This window comes from Chenopodium album, chromosome 17 (assembly GCF_948465745.1).
Source record: "Chenopodium album chromosome 17, dcCheAlbu1.1, whole genome shotgun sequence".
NCBI lineage: Eukaryota > Viridiplantae > Streptophyta > Magnoliopsida > Caryophyllales > Amaranthaceae > Chenopodium > Chenopodium album.
Window position 1 is genome coordinate 8,024,304 of NC_137850.1, and position 24,797 is coordinate 8,049,100.

The following is a 24,797-nucleotide window of genomic DNA, read 5'->3' on the forward strand; positions in this document are numbered from 1 at the left end:
TTAATAAAAGTCCGCCTCATTAATATTTGTAATTGTCTCTCCATAAAATTATTATATATAAAAGAAAAAGTAAATATTTTAAAATCACACGCTAATGCAACCAGATTTCTTATAATGTGAACATATTGAATAACATATTGAATAACCAGATTTTTTTTTATTTTTTTTTTATTTTATATTCAAGGTAGTGATAGGATAGGTTTAATGGATTATTATTATTATTATTATTATTATTATTATTATTATATATATATATATATATATATATATATATATATATATATATACACACATATATGTATATATCCTTATCAACCCTTTTCCAAAAATATATTTTTCCTAAATTTATCTTATAATTCGTATGAACTTAAGAAATTTAAAATACTTGAAAATCCTTTTCAAAAATATATTTTTTCTTAATTTATCTTATAGTTCGTATGAACTTAAGAGATTTAAAATACTTAAAGATAAGGTGAATATAATAAGACCTTACTTTTTTCAAAGACAAATGGCAAGAGAGGGTTGTTAAGCCCGTACTCCTTAGGAGCCCAAAAGACATAGGACAAGGCCAAGAGATCCAAGAAGCAATCCAAACAAGAAGAAATCAAGTTAAACGGCTTAATGGACTCAAGTATGAAAAGGGAATCGATAAGCAAGGCAAGGCAACAAGGGAAGCATGCCAAAAATACCTAATGTCGTAAGGAAAGAAGAATAAGCAAACGAAGATTTTCCTCATTTGAATATATTCTGTAAATACTTGTAAATCCTAGAGATCTCTAAGTATAAATAGTTAGCAATACATGTACAACCTTATTTAGGGGTGTTTGCGGTGCGGTTTAGATGCTAAACCGCACCAAGCCGCAAAATTGCAGTTTGTAATTTTTCCAAACTGCACTTCTAATCAAACTGCACCGCAAAATGCAGTTTGGTGCGATGCGGTTTAACCATACTTTTTTAAAATTTTAATTATTTTCTAAAAAATAAAACTTTTATTTTATTTTGAGATTATTAATTTATAATTCAAATATTAAACTCTTTTTTTAACCTTTAATTAGCTTATAGTGAAAGATCAGATCATATATTTTAATTCTTTTATATTTTTTTAATAAAAATATAATATAGTATAAAAACCGCAAACCGCATCAAAGTGCGGTTTGGTTTAAATTTTTTTCAAAATCCCATTGCGTTTTTATTTATTTTCAAAAACCACACTGCAATTTTCAAACCGCACAAAACGGTTTGGTTTGTGGTTTGGTGCGGCCTAGATCGCACTCTAAACAGCCCTAGCCTCATTCATACATTAATACTCGAAAATATATGCAAGTTACTTAAGAAAATTGTGTCCATTCGAAGGGGACCATCCTTACTCAGTATTGTCTTCTTTACTCTCATTACTTTGTTTACTCGTTCTTTATTGTGTTATTGTTTTTTGTTATTGTGATTGTTATTTGCAGAATTGATTGTTATTACCCCTAAAACCTTAAGCAAATTCCTAGAAAACTACCCCTTTAAGATTTGCCCTAAATAGGGGTATTATTAAAAGAAATATTACTTCATCAAAAAACAAAAAAATTATATATACTAGAGTGAGTTTTGAGGGTAATACGAAAGTTGCTTATACAAATTTAATTTCTTATACTAGAAAGAAAAAGTTGCTTTACTAGACTTTATGTATCATTGTAGCCCAAGTATGAGTTGTAACAAAAAAAAAGTTTGTACGTATAATGGAATTCTGGGAGAATTCTTCTTTAATAGAATCAGAAAAGTTGCTTTACTAATCTCTCTCCCTCTCCAAGGTGACTGGAGTTTCCACTTATAACCAACTAGCTTTGGACATTTCCTACCAAATATGGAATTATAATTTTTATAATTGCACCAAAGTCTTTACATTAAAATTGATTTTAGCATTTAAATTGATTTTAGCATAAAATAATGTTAATCATAAAACATTACAAGTACCTTTTAAGTTTCTCAGGAGAAAATATAAATCACTTGATAATCATACCGCTAACTAGTTTGTAATTACATAATTCCAGACCCATGCTCCATTTTTATAATTAATGGTAATTGAAATTCAAATATAGAAGTGTGTAGAAAAATGTGCATAATAATAAATAATTAGATAATACTTCCTCCGTTTTTAAATACTTGTTTCACTTTTCTTTTTCGGCCGTTTTTAAATACTTGCTTCATTACCTTATTTGGAAAGTTTTTACAATATTAAATTAATTTTCTCTCACCTATTGGACCCACCATAATCATATTTTATTAATTTCATATTCTCTCCCCTTCAATTCTCCCCACTACTTTTGCTTTTTACAATTTTTTATTTTTCCACCTACCCCACTACCTCTATCTTATTATTTTCTCGAATTTCTCCTAAACTCCGCGCATGGAGAAATAGAGCAAGTATTTAAATACGGAGGAAGTAAAGTTTTTTAAAAGTTTTTAGACAAGTTAATAATTCTGTAAATATCTCTTACAAAAAAAAAGGAATAAAGTAGAGTTTAGGAGAGAAAATTCCCTCTAAAATAAAAAACTCTGCTTTATTATAGGTAATAGTTAGATAGATTACCCACACAAATTAACATCATTGAAGACTATTAAGCAAGCAACTAAGCTTAAGGGAGAAAAATCTAGTACGAAAAGATTTCTACCCTACTAGAGTGGTTAATGTGCGCGCACGTCATACCTGACCATTTTTGAAAAGCTTTTTTAGTTATTGGCAACATAATGAAGGAAAATAGACCGTATTACAAGAAAATAGCTCAAGAAGGGCAACTTTATTCTAGAAAAGAGGGCGACTTGAATTTTGCCTTCCTATAAACCATCAAGTAGGGCATCCATAACTTGCCCAATTACGTTCCTATCAAAGAGGGCAAAAAATGGGTGGTGGTATTATATTTGATCAATAAGGGAGACATAATTAAATTCGCCCTCTTTGATCAAACAATAAGGGCGACTTAAACAATCTGCTATGTAAAGAATAACACTAGAATAACAGTAGGTCCTTCATATTACTTTATTCATTGATACGAGTTCAATTTCTATATATCTAGTTACTACAATAAGAATCGGGGAAAAAAAAATTATTAAAAATTATAGCTGCAAGAGATATAAGGTATCAAAATTACAGTACAATTTACCACAAAAAAAAAAAAAGGCTACCAGCATGAGTGCATGGTAGTTATATTCTCGTCAAATTCCCGAAGTACTCACTGTTCAGAAATATGTATACTAAGTGAAATAAATAAAATAAAAAATTGACCTTGGCATCAAAATTGTATTGGAAACAAGCCATGAAAGAGGACTATGATCACAAGTTAGGCGTTCACCTCTCTAGCAACATTACCAATTCACAATGCGGCGTATGAGGAAAGAGATCAACCGCCATTGCCTTCACAGGTTGAAATGGCTCAGACTTCGGCATGGACTTGAGTCTATGACGAGCTAAACCAGCATTGCTCATGTTCCTCCATCCCTGGCCTTTGCGACCTTTCTCAGCTATTTCTGAGGACGGTGTGCACAGTTCAATAGCATTCGCCACCAGTGTTTCAGGATTACAGGAAATGTACCTGCAGATGGAAATAAACATTAGATGTACTGGTTTCTATTAAGTTGTCGCATATTCCATCAACTTTACTTTCTAAAGATCTTTTATATATATATATATATATATATATATATATATATATATATATATATATATATATATATATATATATTCCATCAAGCTGGCAATTTAGACAATACAGGACCAATGGAATAAAAAAAGTACAGAAAAGCAAGGGACTTACACAAGCCTCTTCAGACGCGGATGAGTTCTCAGAGCTTTTAGAACCTACTCCAATAAAAGACAATTAGAACATACGGCTCGTTTCCAATGGATACTATGATTGAAGAAATAATCCACGACACTTTGTCAACAAGCAGATGAGAGACAACACATAAACGTTACTCACAGCAACCATACTTACACCAAGATAAGAAAAATTGTCCATAAAGTTCTAAACCATTTGTCAGAAATTCATTCCAAAAAACATAGAAGAGGCAAAGGCAGACTTGAAACTTTGATAGCTTGTCAAGAGTACAGACTATGATCTGTAACAGTGGGAGGAAATTTGACATGAGTGGATGACATCAAAAAGCAAATAGATTATGCGAGGATAATCTGACTTGTGAAATCAAGATTTATTACAAATTTTGAATGGAGATGCAATCACCAATTCACCAGGGACCAGTGGTCCATGTAAAAATAAACTTGGGACATTTTAATGTTCATCTCATATAAAAAAGATACATGTTTCAACATACAACGATATGGTGGCTAACAGAATAAAGACACACAAGATAGCAGAAAAATACTTCTTCAAATTTGCAAGTTAAGGCAAGATACACAAGAAAAAAGAGGACAATGACACTTACAACAGGGTGAAGTCCAGAGCGTGGAGGATCAACAATTGCAACAACGTTTTTAAAGTGTTGCTTCAGGGCAATCCCATTTTTAGTGTTACTGTCCTTAAGATTGCTCTGCAGATCCTGCTCTCCAATATCAGAACCACATGCATGGTTAGTATCCAAATTCACTTCATTCGAACAATCCTCAGGGTCTGCTTCATTCAATGATACAGATTGACTTTCTGCTGCACCATTTTCTTTTTCGTCACCATCCAAAGGATTTGAAGTATCATCCAAGTATTCTCTCAGTAGAGACCCCATGACATCCTCAGCCTGATATAGCAGCAGAAACAAAGACAAAATGAGCAAAAACTAGTTAACCATGGCATAGGGTTACATTTTCAATAGCTAAAAGTTCTTGAATATTACCTGGCACTACTACCAGAATTAGGCATTACAAACTAAAGAACTCGATAACTTACAGTCTTACATATAAACAAACAATTAAGCATAGCATTTAACTGACATACAACCCACACATCAAGAAGGATTAAGATCCCACCTTTGCACAGATGAATTTACAGTTTGTAATGGCATTGATCTCAGCATTCCTTTGTGCATCAGATACAGCAGAAGCATTCATCTCAATACCAACTACCTGGAAATGGATCACAGTTTTTTAAGAGGGTGGGAATCAACTAACATCATTACTAAAATTGAAATATTAAAGACAAGAAATTACACAGAAAACTGCTGGGCAGCTGAAAGTATTGTGAAAATTATTAACAGTTATTTCACCAAGTACCCCTAAGGCTTAAAAAAGGTGCAGGATACATATACCATAATACCAATAGCATCAGCTATGTCAGGCCATCTATTAGAAACCTACAGTGCCTAAAGCTGAATTCTAATATGATATAGGAGACAAAATAAAAGAAGTTAAGATTCACAATATTACCATACCAACACGGTTGGCTAATGTCAGGCCGATTGTGCCAGTCCCACAGCATACATCAAATAGTAAAGTATCCGGACCTAGACCAGCCCAGTCTCCTGCAAGAGAATATAGCTTCTCTGCAGCTAGAGTGTTAACCTGTAAATCAATTCATAGCTATTGTCAACCAAATCATCTGTATTGTAAAATTAAACAGAAGCAAGAGATCTAAACCTGAAAGAATGCAGTAGGTGATATAGAGAACCGAAGATTGCCAATGTAATCATGAATCCTGCATTCATTGGTAGCCATGACCACTTCTGTCTCAGAACCAGATTGAGCTGTATGTATAGGTAGTGTACGCAATGGAGCATCAGCAGGAGCTACATTGGATATGCCTTTGTGATCCTGAAAAGGTGGGAACGAATCAAATTCAAAGGTTTCTTCTGACAGAGTGCACAATGCTATGCACCATACCACCATTACTCCAATGCCTGAACAGTGGGTTTTGCCAGGGATATGTTTGGAGAGATGTGTAATTACTCATCATAGCTATACCTTTTTCAGTACAAAGAGGCTAGTTCAAATCTCTTGATCCAAAACAACTACTTCATAAACAGATAAAAAAGCATAAAATATTTAAAATGCAGAATGCATGTATTCTACAAGTGGATTCCAATCATCCTTCTAAAGTCCTCACATGCATCTAGAACTCAACGTTATAGAGAATCAGACTCAAGGAGGAATCACCAAACCCGTCAAAAAAATAAAATAAAATTCTCAGATAACATATCACAGAGACCTAGGTCAGTAGGCCTACAAACCAAACCTTGAAAAAGGTTTCCAAGAATTAGCAATACAAAACAGTTGCAAGAACAATATTACACAAAGCATAGGTCAGTAGCTAATAGGAAGGTGTTCATACAAACCAGGAATCAAACTGATGCTAAACATCTTTCAAAGTTTTCCATGATGCTTCAAAAATAGGAGTAACATACAAGTATGAAGTTAGCCAAGAGGCTTATATCAATATATCATACTTCTTCAGTTCTTCAAAATTACAACACTTTCCTTTTGGAAAGTTGCAAAGTTATTGCATCATTACCTTATATGGAAAATGTTTCTCTCTATCACTCTCCTCATCACAACGGTCCCTCTATTGTCTCTCTCTTCACCTTAATAATTGTGCATCCCTTTATAGTACAATATTTGTAGAATGGAGATAGTAACATTAACTCGGTGAAGCTACTAGATTGCTTTCTTTATTTGACTCATGATAAAGGAGTAAGAAATAGATGAATAATAATTACATAGCCTACTTCACACAATAGATAGATTGCTTATGCAAATATATATACTCCTTTTCTCACAAAATAAACTTCCTACTTGACTTTGTGGGGACTTAAAGCTCGAATATTGACAAGCTTTTCTAAAGAAAATTGTACCTGTGAAAGCAGATCTAAAAGTAATACTTTTATGCTGTTAATCGCATAAAATTTAGACAAATTAATAGTCAAATCAACCAAACTTTGACCACAAGATCTAATAGGGACTCTATCTTGGGATTGATGGAGTATCCTTCCATACGCAAAATAAAAATGAATGAGAATTCAGTACTAACCTGCAGAGCTAATACAGTCAGAGACAGAGGTGGAGATGTTGAAGCAGCACCATTGACAAATGCTTGAGTCAATTTCTCGAGTTCACTATTCACGAGATCATCATCACAGCCCTCTGTCGAAACCTAAAAGACAAAAATGGTTATAAAAATGTTTATAATTTGTTCACTACACAAGTAATGATAGAATTTACTTCTTTATGCACAAGAAAATTTTGGTACTGAAGCTCAATATGACCGCCAACACATCACCAATTATTTGCTATGACTCCTTTCACCAGTCCTTTGGAACAATTAAGAAGTTAAACCAATTCAGAATACAAAAGAAAGACATTATAGTATGAGAATTAGACCTGAACAATAAGCATGACCTCTGTAATATTAGCCTCGTGATTTTCAACCTCCAGTTCAACATTTTTCTGTGGATTCCGGCCTTCCCGGACCTGTTGATGAGAGAAACATACATCCAACAAACATACAAAGGTTCGCATTCAATGGTTCTTTTCAATGCATTGGAAACAAGGACTCAATATGAGCAAAACTACCAAGTCTAAAAAAGAGATAACTGACAGTCAATTGACGCCAGAAGCCACTATTGTTGAATCTGTTCCAAATAGGTAAAGCCGAATCCCGCAAGAATTCCTGAAAGACTGAGGCGTAATTGCATGCAATTTTAGAAACATTCAGACAGTTTGTAGGCTCCTCAACTGCTGTCACGCCCTCTCTGCAAGGACAGAGATGTAAAGTTGAATTAAAATCTTACTCGGATCTAGAGAACCCATAAATTAATAGCTCAACTAGATCTTACCTGAAATTCCCAAGCATAAAACCCACAGTAGGTTTCCCTTGTACTGAAAGGCCAACTGAAAACTCACACTTGTTACGATACCCATTTATAAGCGGTGACTCGATTATCCCCTCTAATTTGCATGGAAGTCCACCTGGCACATAAAAGTGGAGAAGTAGCATTGTAAATCCAATAAAGTACTATCATGAAAAATATATTCCCTCTATCCTCTACCAATTGTCCCAAATGCTTTTTTTAAAAGTTGGGGAAATAAAAGCAAGTGAGTTGGTAGGTCTGTCATTCTCTCCTACATTAATTAATATTGTATCGAGGAAAGACGTGTGAGGACCACATACCAAAAATTGTATGGGGCAATCTTTGAGGGACGGATCAAAAAGAAAATTGGGCAATCTTTGAGGGATGGTGGAAGTATTACACATGAGAAACACAAGGGGATATACTGATCTGCTAAATATAACCATGCCTGCTTAAAAGCATACAGCCAAGGAAAAAGCAAGGGGTAATCCAAACAAAAGAAATTTTATTAATAAGACAAGTGAATCACCTATTTCTCTGGATTTAACAACCCACTCAGGTAGTTGAATATCTTTTGGGCATGCTTTACGTGCATTTCTAGTCTGCAATATAAAATAAGCCCGTCAATGCTTCACTTATGAAATCTTGACATTACTAAGATCATAAAAGCAACAAAAGAGACATACATATTAGTTGAAAAAGAAGGATAAACAACTTACAAGTTTTTTGAGCATTTGTGTCAAGGAGTTCTTTTTTTGCTCTAGTTGCTCTGCATATGATAGGTGAGCAAGAGGAGTCACTGCATCACGTACACTCTTTACCCTTGAAGATGAACTATTCCCTTCACCTTCAGTATCATTTGAAGCCAAAGTAGCCTCTGTTTCATCAGCTACTCCAGGCATCCCATTTAGGTACCTCTTTTGGGCTGATTTTATCTTCTCATCATACGATCGTGGAATGACATCCCCAATCTTTAGTTTCTCCTTGCCAATAGATTTTCCTCCCAATAGCTAAAGCAACCAGATGGTGAGTTAGAAATAAACTTAAGTTCTGAAAAAGCCCCATCACTGGTCTATCCTATCACAAAAATGAATACCTCTGTTGCACTTTTAACTTGTTCAGCAGCTTCAAATGTCAGAAACCCAACTGACATACCTTTTTTCTTCTTAGCTAATTTGAAGACAACCCCCTAGAAATGTAAGCACCAATGTACAAATTTAGTATAACATGTCCATCTATCAAAAGAGACACTGCAAAACAAAGGAGCTAAACATTTATACAACTAATTTGCTTTTTAGAAAAGAATATAAATCAATCAATCAATCAAAGCCTTAATCCCATAAGTGGGGTCGGCTAAAGAATACAACAAAAATTAAATGTTATATTTAAGAAGTTTATTGATCAGCGCTATGACAAATAGACAACTTCAGCCTGGAACCTCAAGGAAATCAGTCAATATTATCAACTCCATTAAACTAAGCAGATCTGAATATTGTTAAAAGCAAATCATGTCCTACGGTAAGTTTCACTCCTGATGGAGCATAACCCAACTTATAATATTAGTTCTCAAAATCTTGAAAAAATAGTGCTCTAATACACAGTATTCACTTACGTAACAAGCACAAATATATATATATATATATTTTAAATAAACCCATTAAAACCCAACCCGGACGACCCAAGACCCTTATTTCCCAAACCCAAATAACCTAAAAAATATTGTGCAAACCCCAAAAGGCAAGAAAATCATCATAACTTAATAGTAAGAAAATGAGATAATGAGGACTTTTCTACACAAAATACCTTTATATGTTACAACGTGGGTACAACATTGTGGGAGGGGAATCTGTGCAATTAATATGTCCACTAAAAAGCCCAAACAAGAACTAAGAAGTTGGCTGGTGAGCAACTCCGTTTTGCCGTGGTGTAGACTTACTAACCTCACAATATGTACTTTTGCATTTTCTCTTAGAAAGGTGATGTAAAGGAATTACTCTTATGTAGGAACCAAATATGAAAAATTAAGGACTTAGAATTAGGTTTAGATTCCTACACATACTCAAGCACAATAACTCAAACTTTGCATCCCTATAATCTCCTTCCTCCTGCACCTCAAATCCTTAACAAATACTCTCTTTGTTTCCAAACAGCCTCAACATTTTCCATATTGGCTTGTTTCAGACATCTACATTCATTTCTCAGTAAGTGGGATCTTCCTATCTCTAACATCCAAAAAGCATAAATTCCAATCTCTCATTATTAATAGACATGAAACATAACAATGTTAAGGTTGTCAAGAACAGAGAGAATACACCTTCTTAGAGCTTTTTTAAGACAAATTAAACCTTTCAACCAATAGCAATATATATCTTTGAGACCCCATCAATTAGTATTTAAGGCACTGAAAAGGAGAGGGTGGGAAGAAGATATGGTATGAAGCGAGTACTTTGACCCCAGATATAAGAGTCACATTTTCTCAACTTTGGAGGGATCAGCATAGAAGAATTATAGAGATTTTCATGGATATTACTGTAATGACCTTTTCCCTCAATCAAAAGTCAAAACCTTCTAAACATTGCTAAGTCCAGGGGACACATATTAGTTCAAAATCCACTTTGGAGCAAGTCAAAACCTTCTAAACATTGCTAAGTCCAGGGGACACATATTAGTTCAAAATCCACTTTGGAGCACCCTAGTAAGATTAGAAGTATCAATCGCAAGAACAAGTGACATAAAAGGTGACTTGGACCTTCAGTAAAAGTCTCCATAAACAAAATAACCGAAACTCCCCCAAAAACCCCTCTAGTTAAGGAATAACAAAACAGAGGATTTTCAAACGTAATGTAAGTAAAAATTCATCTCATGGTATAGCATGCCATCTGTAAAGAGGTTGTTAAATATATTATTCACTACACAATGTCAGTGCCCTGCTTTAAAATTTCACTAGAAATTTTCCATTAAAAAATTCCAGGGTTGCAGCCTAGAGGGGGGAGGGGGGAGAAAGAGAAAAAGGCACTTTAGCTATGGGCATAATCGTGGTAAGCGACAACAATGATAAAGTTGCGAAAGTAGCATCTTACATTTGTTATGTGGTTTGTTGCAACCACTGATATATCTATTTTATATAGTGATTTACTCCCGTCCCTTGGTCATGTTTAGGAGTATTTTTGGCTCCACGGAGCTATTTTTATAACAAATATGCATTTTGTAGTGTTTTGGTATTGTTTTATAGGAAATTGCAGATTTGGAGCATTTTCTCGGACTAAATTGAGCCACTACGAGCATTGGAGTAGGATCGCATTTATATGACCACTTTTTGTAGCCCAAGACCTCGTTGGAGCAATCAAACCGGTGATTAAGGGCTCGGAGAAGAAGAAGAAACCGAGGCGATGGACCGGCTGTTAAAAAACCAAAGAGGAAATCCAGATTGGGCCAAGAAAGAGCCCAATCAAAGCCCCCATATGCCCGGATGCTCACCCGACCGGCGATGCCCTCGCCTGGGGGCCGGCCGGCAAGGCAGAAAGGAAGAGGTGTCCACCTGGATGCACGCCCGACCGGGCGCGAGGAGGGGAGTTCCAACAGCCGAAGATGGGCCCGGACGGATGAGATGGCGCCCAACCGGGCACGTGCACGTGTTTCTGAGGAGTTTAGCGACGTTTTACTAAGTTTTAATTTAGGATTTTCGAGCTTTAGTATAAATACACTTTTGTTAAGCGAAACAATTATGTCTTTTTCATTAGTTAAATTTCAGAGTTAAGTTTTAAACTTTTGGTTAATACTCTTGTTCTCTTAACTCTTATGGTTTTATGCAATTTAATATTTCCGTTTATTTTGTTAACGATTTCTTTCCCTTTTATTTGCAGTAATTTAATTGCTTTGATTAATCATGTCTTGTTTTATTGTTTTGCTTAGTTTAGATTTCAATATGTGTGATTAGTTTATTTCTAGGGTTCGTGGGGATCCATAAATAATATGAAGAGGGTAATTTATTATTATTGATAGTCAATGCTTGATTGATTTCCTATTAATTGATTTAATGCTATGCAATTAGATTTGGCCAGGTTTAATTGTATGAGTTATGCAATATTGATTCGAGATTCGACAGATGAGAATTGATGTTTAGGCTTAATTTCAATAGGCAGATTAATTTATAAATGGTTTGGTAAGTCCTTTATAAATGGTTAAGTCAAGATTTGTTAGATGCGATTTAATACCGGTAGATTAATTCTATGATTGTAATATGTAGCGAAAGCCCTTTATGATCTGATTAATTAATGCATTGATAGTTTATTGTTGTGCTTTACCCTAAAATATTATTTATTGGTGCACCTATACCCAGGACTTTGATTTATTGATTTCTCCTTAATTTTATTTGCATTAGTTATTTATTTTCCCTTACTTTAACTCTCACAAAATTACTTGTTTACTTGATAATTTAGATTATATTAATTATTTAGGAATACAAAGACTTTGTGTCCCTATGGATTTGACCCTACTTCCCTATATACTTTAGTTAGAGGACTTAGATAATTCTTTTGATTAGATGATACGATTTTATCTTGAGAGCTACCACGCCACTAATGATTACACTTCACTATTGTACTTCTAATGTTCTGACATACACACTCCAACCAAAAATTAACAATCACATTTGATTTCTTAATGTTGTGTTGTAAAAAGAGCCACAAGGGCAAATTGATGTACGCTTGATCTAACACATGCCTTGAGTATCACCCACAAGGCCACAAGACTCTTACCAACTAAGCTACATGACATCCACAATTTGCTAACAATGGCGATAGTTGAATATTTGCATTTGCTCTTATACGGTAAAGTAATAAGAAGGCCAGTTTATTCTTTATTGAGCAAACATCATTGAGATGACCCTGCATATGCAGCAAGGCCAGCAATATGAAAATCAATGTGCCTGGACAAATTGCAGGGCTTGTTACATGCCCTCACTGCATTTGAAGTCAATGTACAACAACTTTAATATTAACACTTAAACACTACTCAATTGAGTCAATGTATCTCCCTAACTCAGAAGAACCCCTTTACATGTTTTCCATGTTCTCTACCAGAAAAAAAAAAAAAAAAAAAAAAAAAAAAAAAAAAAAAAAAGACAAGTGTAGAATAAACTCCTACTTCTCCAAGGAGAACAATCAGAAGAATGGAATTGGAAAAACATGAACCACTAGGGAAATTAGTACACCTTAAACCATTATAATTTTACTATTGGAAATCCATATGCTAGAAAGAAACAATAAAACCCAATCAATGCAAAACCAACCTATGTGGTTTTGCCCCACAAAATAAGTTGGGTACCCCTAAAGAATTCACCCACCAAAACTAAGCCTAGTAGCAACAATGAGCTTCGTAATTCATTGGTATCTGTCTATGTTTCAAGTTGGTTCTTTTTCTCATCATTTAAGGAACAGTTACATGAAACATTGCAATCCGCCAACAAAAAACTACTCAATCAAATTTCATTATCAAAACAAATTCAGTGAATAGGGAGCCACAAACGACAATGATACAACTAGGACTATATCATAAGTCTCGGGTACCACCTTTATAAGACTTTTACCGACTAAGCCAGTTGATATCCACGTACTATAAAAAAAACAATAACTAAAAAAAGCAAAATACCCACAAACCTGCTCATCAAGATAAGTCTTCAACTGGTCAGAAGTCCACTTCCTAGGCAAGTGAATCAAACACTTACTAAGCTGAGGATCACCACAATCACCCAAAACCTCAGTCATCATAGCACTTCTCTCCTCTTCCACATCCCCATCTTCATCATCATCAGCATCCCTTTTCTCCTCACTCTCCCTCCTCTTCACCCTTAGCGAAGTGGGGTCCCACGAGCCGTCGGGGCGAGGCCGAAGCTCCTCCTCATTATGGGCAAATCGGCATGTTTCTCCATGACTACAAGACCCGGAATTGCTGCGGAAGTAGGAGCAGAGACTTGTTTTGTGGAGGGGGTGGAGCGAGGCGGGTTTCGGCTTTTTTAGGTCATCTGATTCTGATTCTACATCTTCTTCCTCTCGCTTCCGCTTGACGGCGGATTCCGGGGACTTGAGTGGTGGGTTGCCGGAAGTGGGTTGTGCGGTGGTTTCAGCGGCGGTTGTTGGGGTGGTGGAAGGGTTAAGGGTGTCTGTTGAAGGGGTTTTAGATTGTGGTGTCGCCATAGTTTAGTTGGTTTCAGGGAATTGGGGTTTAAGGTTTACTGACTAGGGAGTTATACCTAGGGGTGAGCAAAAATTCGAGGTACCTGGAATTGGAATTGGAATTGGAATTGGAATCGGTTAGGAATCGGTGGTTTCGGATATGGAATTGGACCCAGTGGTTCCAATTCCGGGTAATAAATTTAGGAACCGGTTCCAATTTCAATTCCTAATTTTTTGGACCCGGAACCGGTTGGGTACTCGATTATCCAATATATATTAAACTAAATATATTTTATTTATTTTTTTAAAAATATGTTAAATGTATCTAGTTAATAAAATAAAAAAAATATATTATTAATATCTTACCTAAATAAAATAGCTTCAAGCAATCATGCATATATAAATATAAGTATTAAACGCTAAAAATGAAAATGGATCAAAATAAGTATTAAATTTGTATTAAAATTTAATAATTATGTACATAAGTGGGTACTCGGAACCGGACCCGGTACCCGACGGTTCCAATTTCAATTCCTAAAGTTTAGGACCCGGTTGAAGTGATTCCAATTCCAATTCTGAATTTTAGGACCCGGTACCAACTAATTCCGGGTCCGGTTCCTAAAAATTAACTAGGTACCCGGTTTGCTCACCCATAGTTATACACCTATACTAGTACTCCGTAGTAGAGTACAGTTTTTGAGTTCAGGAACTATGACTGTGTTGGGTTCGAAACTGTTCGGTTCCTTTTTGTTGGCAAGGTTTTGACCATTTGCTCTCGTAACAAAATTCTAAACGTAACCGACAAATACCAACAGAGGGGCAGTTATGTAGCCGGGTATTGGTTGTAGTATAATAAGGTTCAATAAAGAAATGTTCTATTCACCTTAATTTCAATTCAGTTCTAATTACTTATGCTTACACCCTAGGGTAGGTAAGTATACCTAGACGGCTAGACCCCCCACCCAGAAACCCTCTCACCCACCTCCCTCTTAAACAAAGGTAATTTTTGTTAAAATAAATAAATAAATAAATAAAATCAGATTATACATCACCATTGATATCTTTTCTTTAAAGATTCATTCTACTGTTTTTCTCTCCAAAAAATTTTATCTTTCTTTTTTGCTTCCAAAATTTTTCATCATCTCCGGTTTCTCTCTCCAAATACCTTTATCTTCAATTTCCACCAAAAACCTTCCAATTTTCCATCATACAAGTTTTATCATCATCTATTCATTTTTTTACCCGACCTTCATCGTTGACGCAAATTCATTTGTGAGCTACTAATTTCTCTCTCCTTTTTGCATTTTAACTATTTGATATACTGGTTTTCCAAAAAAAAAAAAAATAAATAAAAGAAAAAATAAAAAAAAATTGATATACTTGTTAAATGATGATTAGATTACCCTAATTTTTTTCCCAATTACTTGATTGTCAAATCATAAATGAAAGATCTAAAAAATACAGGAAAGAGTGTGATTTTTTTTTTTTTTTTTGTGTAATAATCGTTATTGTGGATGTGTATAATTATAGCTGAATGATGTATAGTATACTACTAGGTTAGAACACGTACGATGCACGGTTTATATAAAGCCTATTTTTAATTTGTTCATTTTTAAAATAAATTGCTATTATACATGAATATAATAAGAATTACGTATATTTTGTAATTTTAAAATTTTTATTTTAATCAAAATTATGATATAGTATCTGTTCAACGTTGTCTAATTCATAGTTCAATGTAGGAGATCATTTATTAGTGTGCTATTTAAAATTGTTTCAATTTTCTACGATAAATTGATAGGTTTTAGTTGTAATGTAGAAGCTTTTAATATTTAAATTTCAAAAATTTAAATATGACAGCTCTACAAAAAAAATAAAAAATAAAAAATAAAAAATGACATCATAATTGCATTTAGGTGGGGAAATTTTTATTGAGAAAACGACACGTGGCAATGGTGACGTCAGCAGCTTCTGTTTTAGTAATAGTTAATAGATTATTTGTGTTAAATTTAATTATGGAGTGCCTTTTTATTATGAAACTAGTCTTTTGGCCCGTGTAAATGCACAGGTTGTTCATAGAAAATTACATTGAGAGATGAGTAAGGAAATACCAATAAATCATTATGAGTGCAATGTGCAACCGAAATCATGAATAAATCAATTAAATTTTTGAGACTTTGATTCGAAATTATGCTTGAAAAAAAGAAGGTGGAAGGACTAAATTAAAGAGAGAAAACGAAAAGTTTGAATTGAAGAGGGGAGCTAAAGATGAAGTGTTTAATGAAAGAGTTAAAGATGATGTATTAAAAAAAAATTTAAAAATTAAAGATGTGAAAAGACATGTGGCACATTGGATTGGAAAAGAACATAGAAAAGTGTAATAGGAGAGAACATGTGTCTTTCTTGGTTTGAGTTTTTAAATACTAAGTATAGATATAGATTGTTGGCTACCCAAAAAAGAGTTTAATTGTCCTAATTTTCTAGATAGATTGATCTATTTCGTAGGATTATTGAAATATAAATTTAGTTTACTCTAAAAAATGGTTTTGATGAATATTCATTTTTGTTTTGGTAGATGTTCATTAGCGTATTAGTAATAATGGTCATTGTATATCAATAGATGAGCATTAAATTTCTGATAAATGTTCATAATATTATCAACTTCATTTATATTTTCTCTAGAATTAAAGAATTTGGATAAGAGTGTCTGATTTCTTGTACTTTTTTTTTATATAATAGAATTGAAACTTATAATTATAGTTGAATTATGTTAAAATTTGGTATTCTCTAATTTTGTTAAATTAATGCACAATTTGATTTTATATTATTAAGTTGTTGGCCTAAATATTTGAAAATTGTGTATCATTTGTTCCAATCTGTATTTGTTCTAACTCTTATGATTATTATTACCTTAACTTAGTCACTAATGGAAATTTCTTTTTGACATGTATTTGTTTTCATATTGATAAATATTCATTATGATTTGAATATATGTTCATTCACACATTAATAAATGACCATTCGAATTTAGAGAAATGTTCATTTGCATTATAATATATGTACATTCTCATATTGATAAATAGTACTTGGATTTTAAATTTTTAATGCATGTTCATTTTATTCTCACAAGCTAAGAGACGCACGAAAATTCGTGCGTGTGAATATAAGTTACTCGTATGTATTAAGCTTGATTCTCCGCGTTTTTTTTTTTCAAATGATTTTTTTTCTTTTCAAATGATAGTTTTTTTTTTTTTTTTTTTTTTTTTTTTTTTTTTTTTTTAAAGGATTTTAGTTTTTTTATACAAAAAAAGCAAAACAAAAATGAGAGGGGTATTTTGGGAAAGTGAAATTTATCACCCAAAACCCCCTTTCACTTTATATATAGGATATTTAGAAAAAAATGAATTTTGTTTATCTAGCATAATTTAAAAGAGAGTTCTAGTTTCAAATATTATCTTTCAGTGTTCAAAATCACTTTGCTAATATCACGTTAAAGTATTAATTTATGATCATTCATACATAATCAGATGTTCATTTAGAATTTGATTAATGTTCATATCAATATTGGCGTGCATTAAACTCACATCCTTAATTTCATTGAAAATTATGTTCATATGAATTTTAAAACTTGATGTACATTCATATATTAGAAGATGATCATTCTCTTATAGTCTGTCATTTATTATTTGCATGAATGTTCATTACCAAACTCATAAATGTTTATGTTTGTGTTACTTTATAGTGTGTTCACTATTATTACTATTTTTAATTCAATTTTGATATGAAATTATTACAAAATCGTCAACTAAGGAAGTTGAAGGTGATGTATTAATGGTGTTGAGATTGTAATTTTCAAGGAAAAAACGCAATGACATTGTATTATGGGTGAACACGGATGATAACTCTACATTACTAGACGTGTATTGTTTAAAATTAAGTATATGTACATTTGGGAAGTGACAGGCTAAAGTCGTAGTCACCCAATAAAAAATAATACCTAAATCCACTAACTATGCAAATAGGGAAGAAGGGTCGAACCACAGGGAAACGAGTTAATTTATTCCTAATTAATCAATATAATCTAAATTATCAAGTAACCAATTTGTTATTATAAAAGGAAACTAAACTACTAAGAGTATAAGTGGGAAGGAATAAAAGTAGGAGGAAAGTCAATGAAATAAAAGCCTAGGGCATAGGTTCACCAATAAACAATATTCCAAGGTAAAACATAACAATCAATCATCAATGCATCAATTAATCAGATCATAAAGGGCTTTCGCTACGTATTACAATCACAGAGTTAATTTACCGGCATTAAATCTCATCTCTCGAATCTCGACTTAACCATTTATAAATTAGTCCGCTTATTGAAACTAAGCCTAAACATCAACTCTCATTTCTCGAATCTCGAATCAATATTGCTAAACTCATACAATTAAACCGGGCCTAATCTAATTGCATAGCATTAAACCAATCAATAGGAAATTAATCAAGCATTGATAACCAACAATAGTAATTTACCCCTTCATATTATTTATGGATCCCCATAAACCCTAGAAAGAAAACTACTCAGACATAATTGAACATAAACTAAACAAAGCAATTAAAGGAAACATGATGAAAGAATTAAAGTAAAATAAATGAGATTAAAGTAGAAGAAATCGTTACCAAAGTAATCGGAATTAAAGAGTTGAATTAAGAACAAAAATGGAGAACAATGTTGTAGAGAGAGAAACTAATCTAAAGCTAAGTAGAGAGAGAAATTCTAAGAGAAGAGGTCCTAAGCAAAAGCATTAAAAATCGTATTTATACCATAACCCGAAATTACTCCTAATTAGAAACTAAGTAATCGTCGAAGAAGCCTCCCCAGAAACACGCGCTAAAGCTTGCCCGATCGGGCCCGGCTATATGCTAGACTTGGATTGGGCTCCATTATTGGCCCAATTCGAATCTCCACTTCGGGTCTTGAATACTCGGTGTCCAAAAGCAATCGGTCATGCCTTCAAATGCTCGTAGTTGTACCGCAATAATCCCGGAAAAAAGCTCCAAAGATGCAATTCCCTACAAAACTCAACTGAAACTACGAAAACACTAGAAAACACCAATTAGTAATAAAAGTGGCTCTAACGAGCCAAAAACACTATTAATTACGACCAAGTGACGGGGGTAAAACACCATATAAAGTAGACATATCAAACTCCCCCACGCCGAACCTTTGCTTGTCCCTAAGAAAAGAGCTCATCAATGAATACATAAAACATGCCTCACCCCAAATAATCAAAATCAAGAACCAACAATTCAAGGCAAATCTAATAAACATGCTTCAACGTCAATCAATCTCATTCATCTAATCACTCATCCTCCCCAACAATTGTCAAGTAGAGCAAACCACATGAGCATATAAAATTCAAGACTAGTGCTCACACACTCAACTCTCATTTATGTGGCGAGTAAAAGATGTACTCGATCGCTCTCCATCCCAACCCCTTTAATGTGAACAATGCCCTCCTAACTCACACTCTCGTGTGTTTAAAAAGACATACAGTCAACCTACTAGTCGACTCGAAATATGTCAAATCATAACTTGCATTGATAAGTAACACTTTCACATCTACACTACTCTATGCACAAGGTCAAAAGGTCTTTAAAGCTTGTAATGTAAGGCTAGAGAAAAAGGGTAGGATATATTTGGGAATATGTGAAAGAAAAGCTATGCTTAAAGGGAGCCAAATCCTAATAAAACCCATGATCAAAATAAATAATGATCAACATCTCCAACACAACCAACTCCAACAAAAATCCACCAAATACAACTCCAAAAATATCAAACAATCCCAACTCTTACAATTTCACTCATAAAAATATAATAATGTAGAACTCGAGTGAATCACAAACTCTAAACTATCAAACATGAATTTTTCATTGAAACTCAATTTTTTTTTCTTTCTTTTCTTTTGATCAACCTTCACTTAGAACACTTGAACATTAAACATTTTTTTCCTTTTTTCGAACTTTTTTTTTTTCTTTCATATCATCGTACTTTATTTTTTCAAGACAATTCAACTTCCAAACTCATCAAAAATAAAATACGATCAAGAACCAATAACTTCTCAAAACCCACCCAAATTGTGCAAATAATAAGCACACTACAAACTCCCTCACTTCACTACTAATAGCTCCCCCAAGCCAAGCTTGGGACTAGTAACCAATGGGGAAAATATGGCTTGTAATGTGGCTAATAAACAACAAAAATTCAAGGCAACAACATGGGTAGAAAGAAGGGAACAAATGTAACTAATATCATCTGAAGGCCACCTAAAGAACAAATGCCTTCGTCTTCCTCATGTGCATAATAATGAGCCATGAAACACTACTCATAGTTGCAAACCAATACTCAAATTCATTAACATACCAGGAACTAACACACATTCCTAACCAAATCAACTAGTCAAGCACTATATTCACAAGTAGTTGGACAAAATTGACGCATGTTAAGGCATCCAAGCAATCAAACTTCAAATCATGATCAACAAATCCACAATGCTCATCATCATATACCAAGAATCAAAACAATATTTTTCAAGTATGGGGCACAGGGAAGCATGATTCATAATTCATTGGAACGTATTTTTGTATTTTTTTTAATTTTATAATTTTTTTTTTGTATTTTTCATATAGGAAAGCAATAAAAACTACACTAGAAAGCAAATAAATCTATACTAGAAATCAATAAATAGAGAAAGGAGAGAGAGAGTTACCATATGTACAAGATCATCTCCCCCAAGCCAAATCAAGCAATGCCCTCATTGACTTGGGAGTGTAGCTAGGAGTAGCTACTCCTCATCCTCATCCTCGTCCATCCTCGAGTAGCCTCCGCCATGGCTAGAGCTGGCACCTCCATGGCTCGAACCAACACCTCTATGACCCGAACCACCTGCAAAATAGTTAGGGTCCACATTCCCCCCAAGCCAACCAAAAGGAGCATCGACCCCATAACCATGGACCGAAGAATAGTCCACATAACTACCATAGGCACCAGGGGTCGAATATCCTCCTTGGGGGTATTGAAACCAATCGGGAACAAGAGCCTCGGGGGGAATATCCCCTCGGCGGGCATAGTCATCATACATGGGGTATAAACCCCTCCCTAGGTTTCGCTCCACATGCCCAACCCGTCTATCTAGAGAACCTACTCTAGTGTCAAGGTTTCGCACTAAACCCTCTACTCTTCCTTGTTCCCTCTCAATCCTATCTAATTGGCTCCTAAAAGCCGAGAAGTCATATGGGGCATTAGGATCAATGTTATAATCAACGGAAGAGGTAGGGATGTCATGTGTGTAGGGTTGGGGCGGTGGGTGGAATGGAGGTTGTGGGTGGGGTGGTGTATGGTGAGCCACTTGAGCCTCCCTTGACCATCTAACTCGAATGTATAGGAAGGCTTACCCATCTCAAACTTAGTCAAGGTGGGGTTAGGTACCTTAAAGGCTTGGTCCCTCCTACCCGACTCTCGGTGGATTATCCACCACGTCTCGCCACCCATGGGTTGGATCCAATTAAGGCCTCCTAGGTAAGCAAGGTCCATAAGGGTAGAGCCTTCTACTTTCCTATGGTCAGTAGGGGTGAAACCTAGGTGTTTGACTGCAATGTGGGTAACCAACCCATCAAAATAAATAGGTGCCCTAGACCTACCGCCCTCGGCCGCATTGGCCGCCCGTATGAAGTGTTGGGCTATCCTATGCGGGATGTTCAATTTCTCGCCTCTAAGGATCACATAGGAGGCCAACAACTCTAGCTCATCCCTCCTTACATTGGCCAATTCATGCCTCCCAAAGATAGTGAGGCCAACAAACCGTTGCCAAAATTTTGACACGGGATGTTGAATCCAAGTTCCCTTGGCATGTTGGAGGTTAGTTAAACCCTCCCCTCTGAGTTTTTGATAAACCACGTCAATATGGTCTTGGGATGGTTCAATGGGTTTATCCGATTTTAACTCAAACAATTTACCAAATTCCTTCAAAGTCATTCTCACATCATTGTTAAGCAATCGGAATTGAACATGAGTAATAATAACATTAGATTTAATCATATTAAAGCTAGAAATAAATTCCACGGTCAAATAATCATATGTATCATAATGCATTTGAAAGAAACCACTCATGCCAATGCCCTTAAACAATTTTTCCACAAGTTTATCAAGTCCTAATCTAGCTAGAGTGGGAGGATGAACAAAACGGGTAGAAATTACCTGCCTCGTAATGAGGTTGAGCATCCTAGCCTTTTGTTCGGCGGAAGTGACCACCACCTCGCTCCACCCCGAAATTTGGAGTTCCGGGTCAACCATAGATGGTTGTTGCTGCCTTGAACTCTCACCCCTTTGTGTTCTTGATCGATTGAGAGCCATTGAAGGTGAATTGACAAACTTTGAAGCTTTCTCTCTCTCTTAGGGTTTTCAAAAATTATGAGAGAAAGTAGTGGAAAGTATATGGAGAATGTAGAGGAAGGTGAGAGGTTTAAGAATATGTAAAAATATTTGAGTTTGGATGGAAGAATTTGAGGAAGTCTTGAAGAGAAGATGAGTTTGGAGTGTTTGTTAATGGAGTTTAGAGAGAGAAAGAGTGTTTGAAGGAGGAGAAATAAGGAGGAAAGTGAAAAGAAAAAAGGGGAAAGGAGGGTTTGATAACCCGGGTAAAAGGGGCGTCCGATCGGGCGTAGGTCCGCCCGATCGGGCGAATCTTCAGCATTCCTTTTTCTTAGCTTGCGCGCCTGATCGGGCGAGCGGGCGCGAGAGGGGGTCGAACTTTGCTCGATTCCCTCGCCCGATCGGGCGAGCTTCGCCCGGGATTTCTTTTTTGTGCACTCGATTTCTTCGATTTCGCTCCCGATCGGGCGATTTTTGGCTCGATTTTTGGCTCGCTTGCGCAGGATAAGGCTTGATCTGAACCTTACTCTCGCGCCCGATCGGGCCCCTGCCCAGTTCGGGACACTCAATCTTCTTTAACTTTTCTCTTGAATACTCTTTACTTGTTCAAAACCTGTGCAAAAAGACACTTTGAAAAGGTAAAATTGCACTCTCCTCACCTCTCAAAATAAAATAAAAAATAAAAGAAAGGAAAAAAAGTTAGTCTAGAAAGCAAGAAATACGGGTTGCCTCTCGTAAAGTGCTGGTTTATCTAGGTCCCGCACGACCCTATTACCTTAATGTAACTCAAGGTGAACCGGAACCGGTTAGGTAAACTAATTCAACCGCACCGATCGTAGCCCCTTCATGGTATAGCTTGAGTCTTTGACCATTAACCTTGAAATCGTTACCTTGCTCATCAAACAATTCCACAGAACCACACTTATTAGCCCTTTTTACAGTAAAGGGACCCGACCACCTTGATTTCAAATTTTCTGGAAAAAGTTTAAGTCTAGAGTTGAACAACAACACCTTGTCACCCACTTTGAACTCTCTTGGAAGGATCATCTTGTCGTGCCATCTCTTGGTTTTCTCCTTGTAGACTCGTGCACTATCATAGGCCATCAACCTAAACTCATCGAGTTGGTTAAGTTGAAGTAACCTTTTTTCTCCCGCTAGCTTAGCATCTAAATTGAGCTCCTTAATAGCCTAATATGCCTTATATTCTAATTCCACCGGAAGATGACATGTTTTACCGTACACAAGTCTATAGGGGGTAGTATCTATTGGGGTCTTAAATGCAGTTCTGTATGCCCAAAGGGTGTCATCCAACTTATCGCTCCAATCTTTCCTTGATTTGGCTACCACCTTCTCTAATATGACCTTGATTTCCCTGTTGGAAACTTCAACTTGGCCACTAGTGTAATACCTCGTATTTTTATACGTATTTTATTTAAAATAAGTATTTTGAGAAGTATTTAATTGAATTTAAATGTTTTATTTAAAGTATTTTATTTATTTATTTTAATAAATTGGAAATATTTTATAAAAGGAAAGTTTATTTAATTAATTATTTTAATTAAGTTGGGGTTTAATTTAGGAAAGTTTATTTTAGTAAAGTTTTATTAGGGATGGGATTAGGAAAATTAAAAAGGGAAAGTTTAGGGAGAAGGGTTTTAGAGAAGGGGTATAAATATCCCACATATGAGGCAAATCAAATGTAATACCCCGTATTTTTATATGTATTTTCCTAATTAATTAATTAATTATTATTTTCTAAAAAGGGTATTTTAGTAATTTAACTTACTATTTAAATCTTGGAGCCAAAACAATATTTGAATTTTGGCGCCAAAAGTATTTTAAAAACAAATTATTATTTTGGATAAGATTTATTATCCATTTATCCTATTTTAAAAACCGGATTATTTATATATTTTGGATATTTTAATTAAGGCAAAAGCTATATTTTATTATTATTTTAATAAGTCCAAAAATCCCATTTATTTGGCTAATAAATTTTGGATTTTCCTAAGAGAAAATCTGATTTTATTAGTTAAATTATTTGGTGAATATTTGGTATTTTATTATTTAATTATTTATTACAATAAATATTATTTACACAATTATTTTAATTCTTTAAAACTAGCAAAATAATTTCTTAAAGTACTAAATAGGAGGGCCGAAAATATGAGCTTAGGAAAGCTCAAAAATTTCGGCCATCCCATGTAGATTTTGGGAAAAATATTTTTGGTAAATTGTATTTTTAATTATCTCCTTAAAATCTCCTATTTTCCTTAAATCTAATTCTCCATCTTTTTAGTATCCAATCATTATATTTTCTTGCCATCTATTTTTCTTAATTATTCCCCAAGTAATTCCAATTTCCTTAATATTTTTCATGACAATCATACCTTCCATATTCAATTATACACAATCTCTTCAATATCAAAACT

The 24,797-nt window shown here is 34.6% G+C and overlaps 1 protein-coding gene across 1 annotated transcript; it reads right to left on the bottom strand.

Annotated features, from left to right (window-relative positions):
- Nucleotides 1-3,074: 3,074 nt before the first annotated feature.
- On the bottom strand, nt 3,075-13,999 carry LOC145587543 (zinc finger CCCH domain-containing protein 24-like). The gene is made up of 14 exons (XM_081644276.1): nt 13,431-13,999; nt 8,870-8,962; nt 8,493-8,783; nt 8,303-8,375; nt 7,759-7,891; nt 7,521-7,674; nt 7,304-7,393; nt 6,954-7,076; nt 5,567-5,740; nt 5,357-5,491; nt 4,961-5,056; nt 4,426-4,731; nt 3,798-3,841; nt 3,075-3,575 (listed from the first exon to the last, which is right to left on the bottom strand). The coding sequence occupies exons 1-14, from the start codon at nt 13,965-13,967 to the stop codon at nt 3,332-3,334; spliced, it is 2,493 nt and encodes an 830-aa protein (XP_081500402.1). The 5' UTR covers nt 13,968-13,999; the 3' UTR covers nt 3,075-3,331.
- Between the last annotated feature and the right edge of the window lie 10,798 nt (nt 14,000-24,797).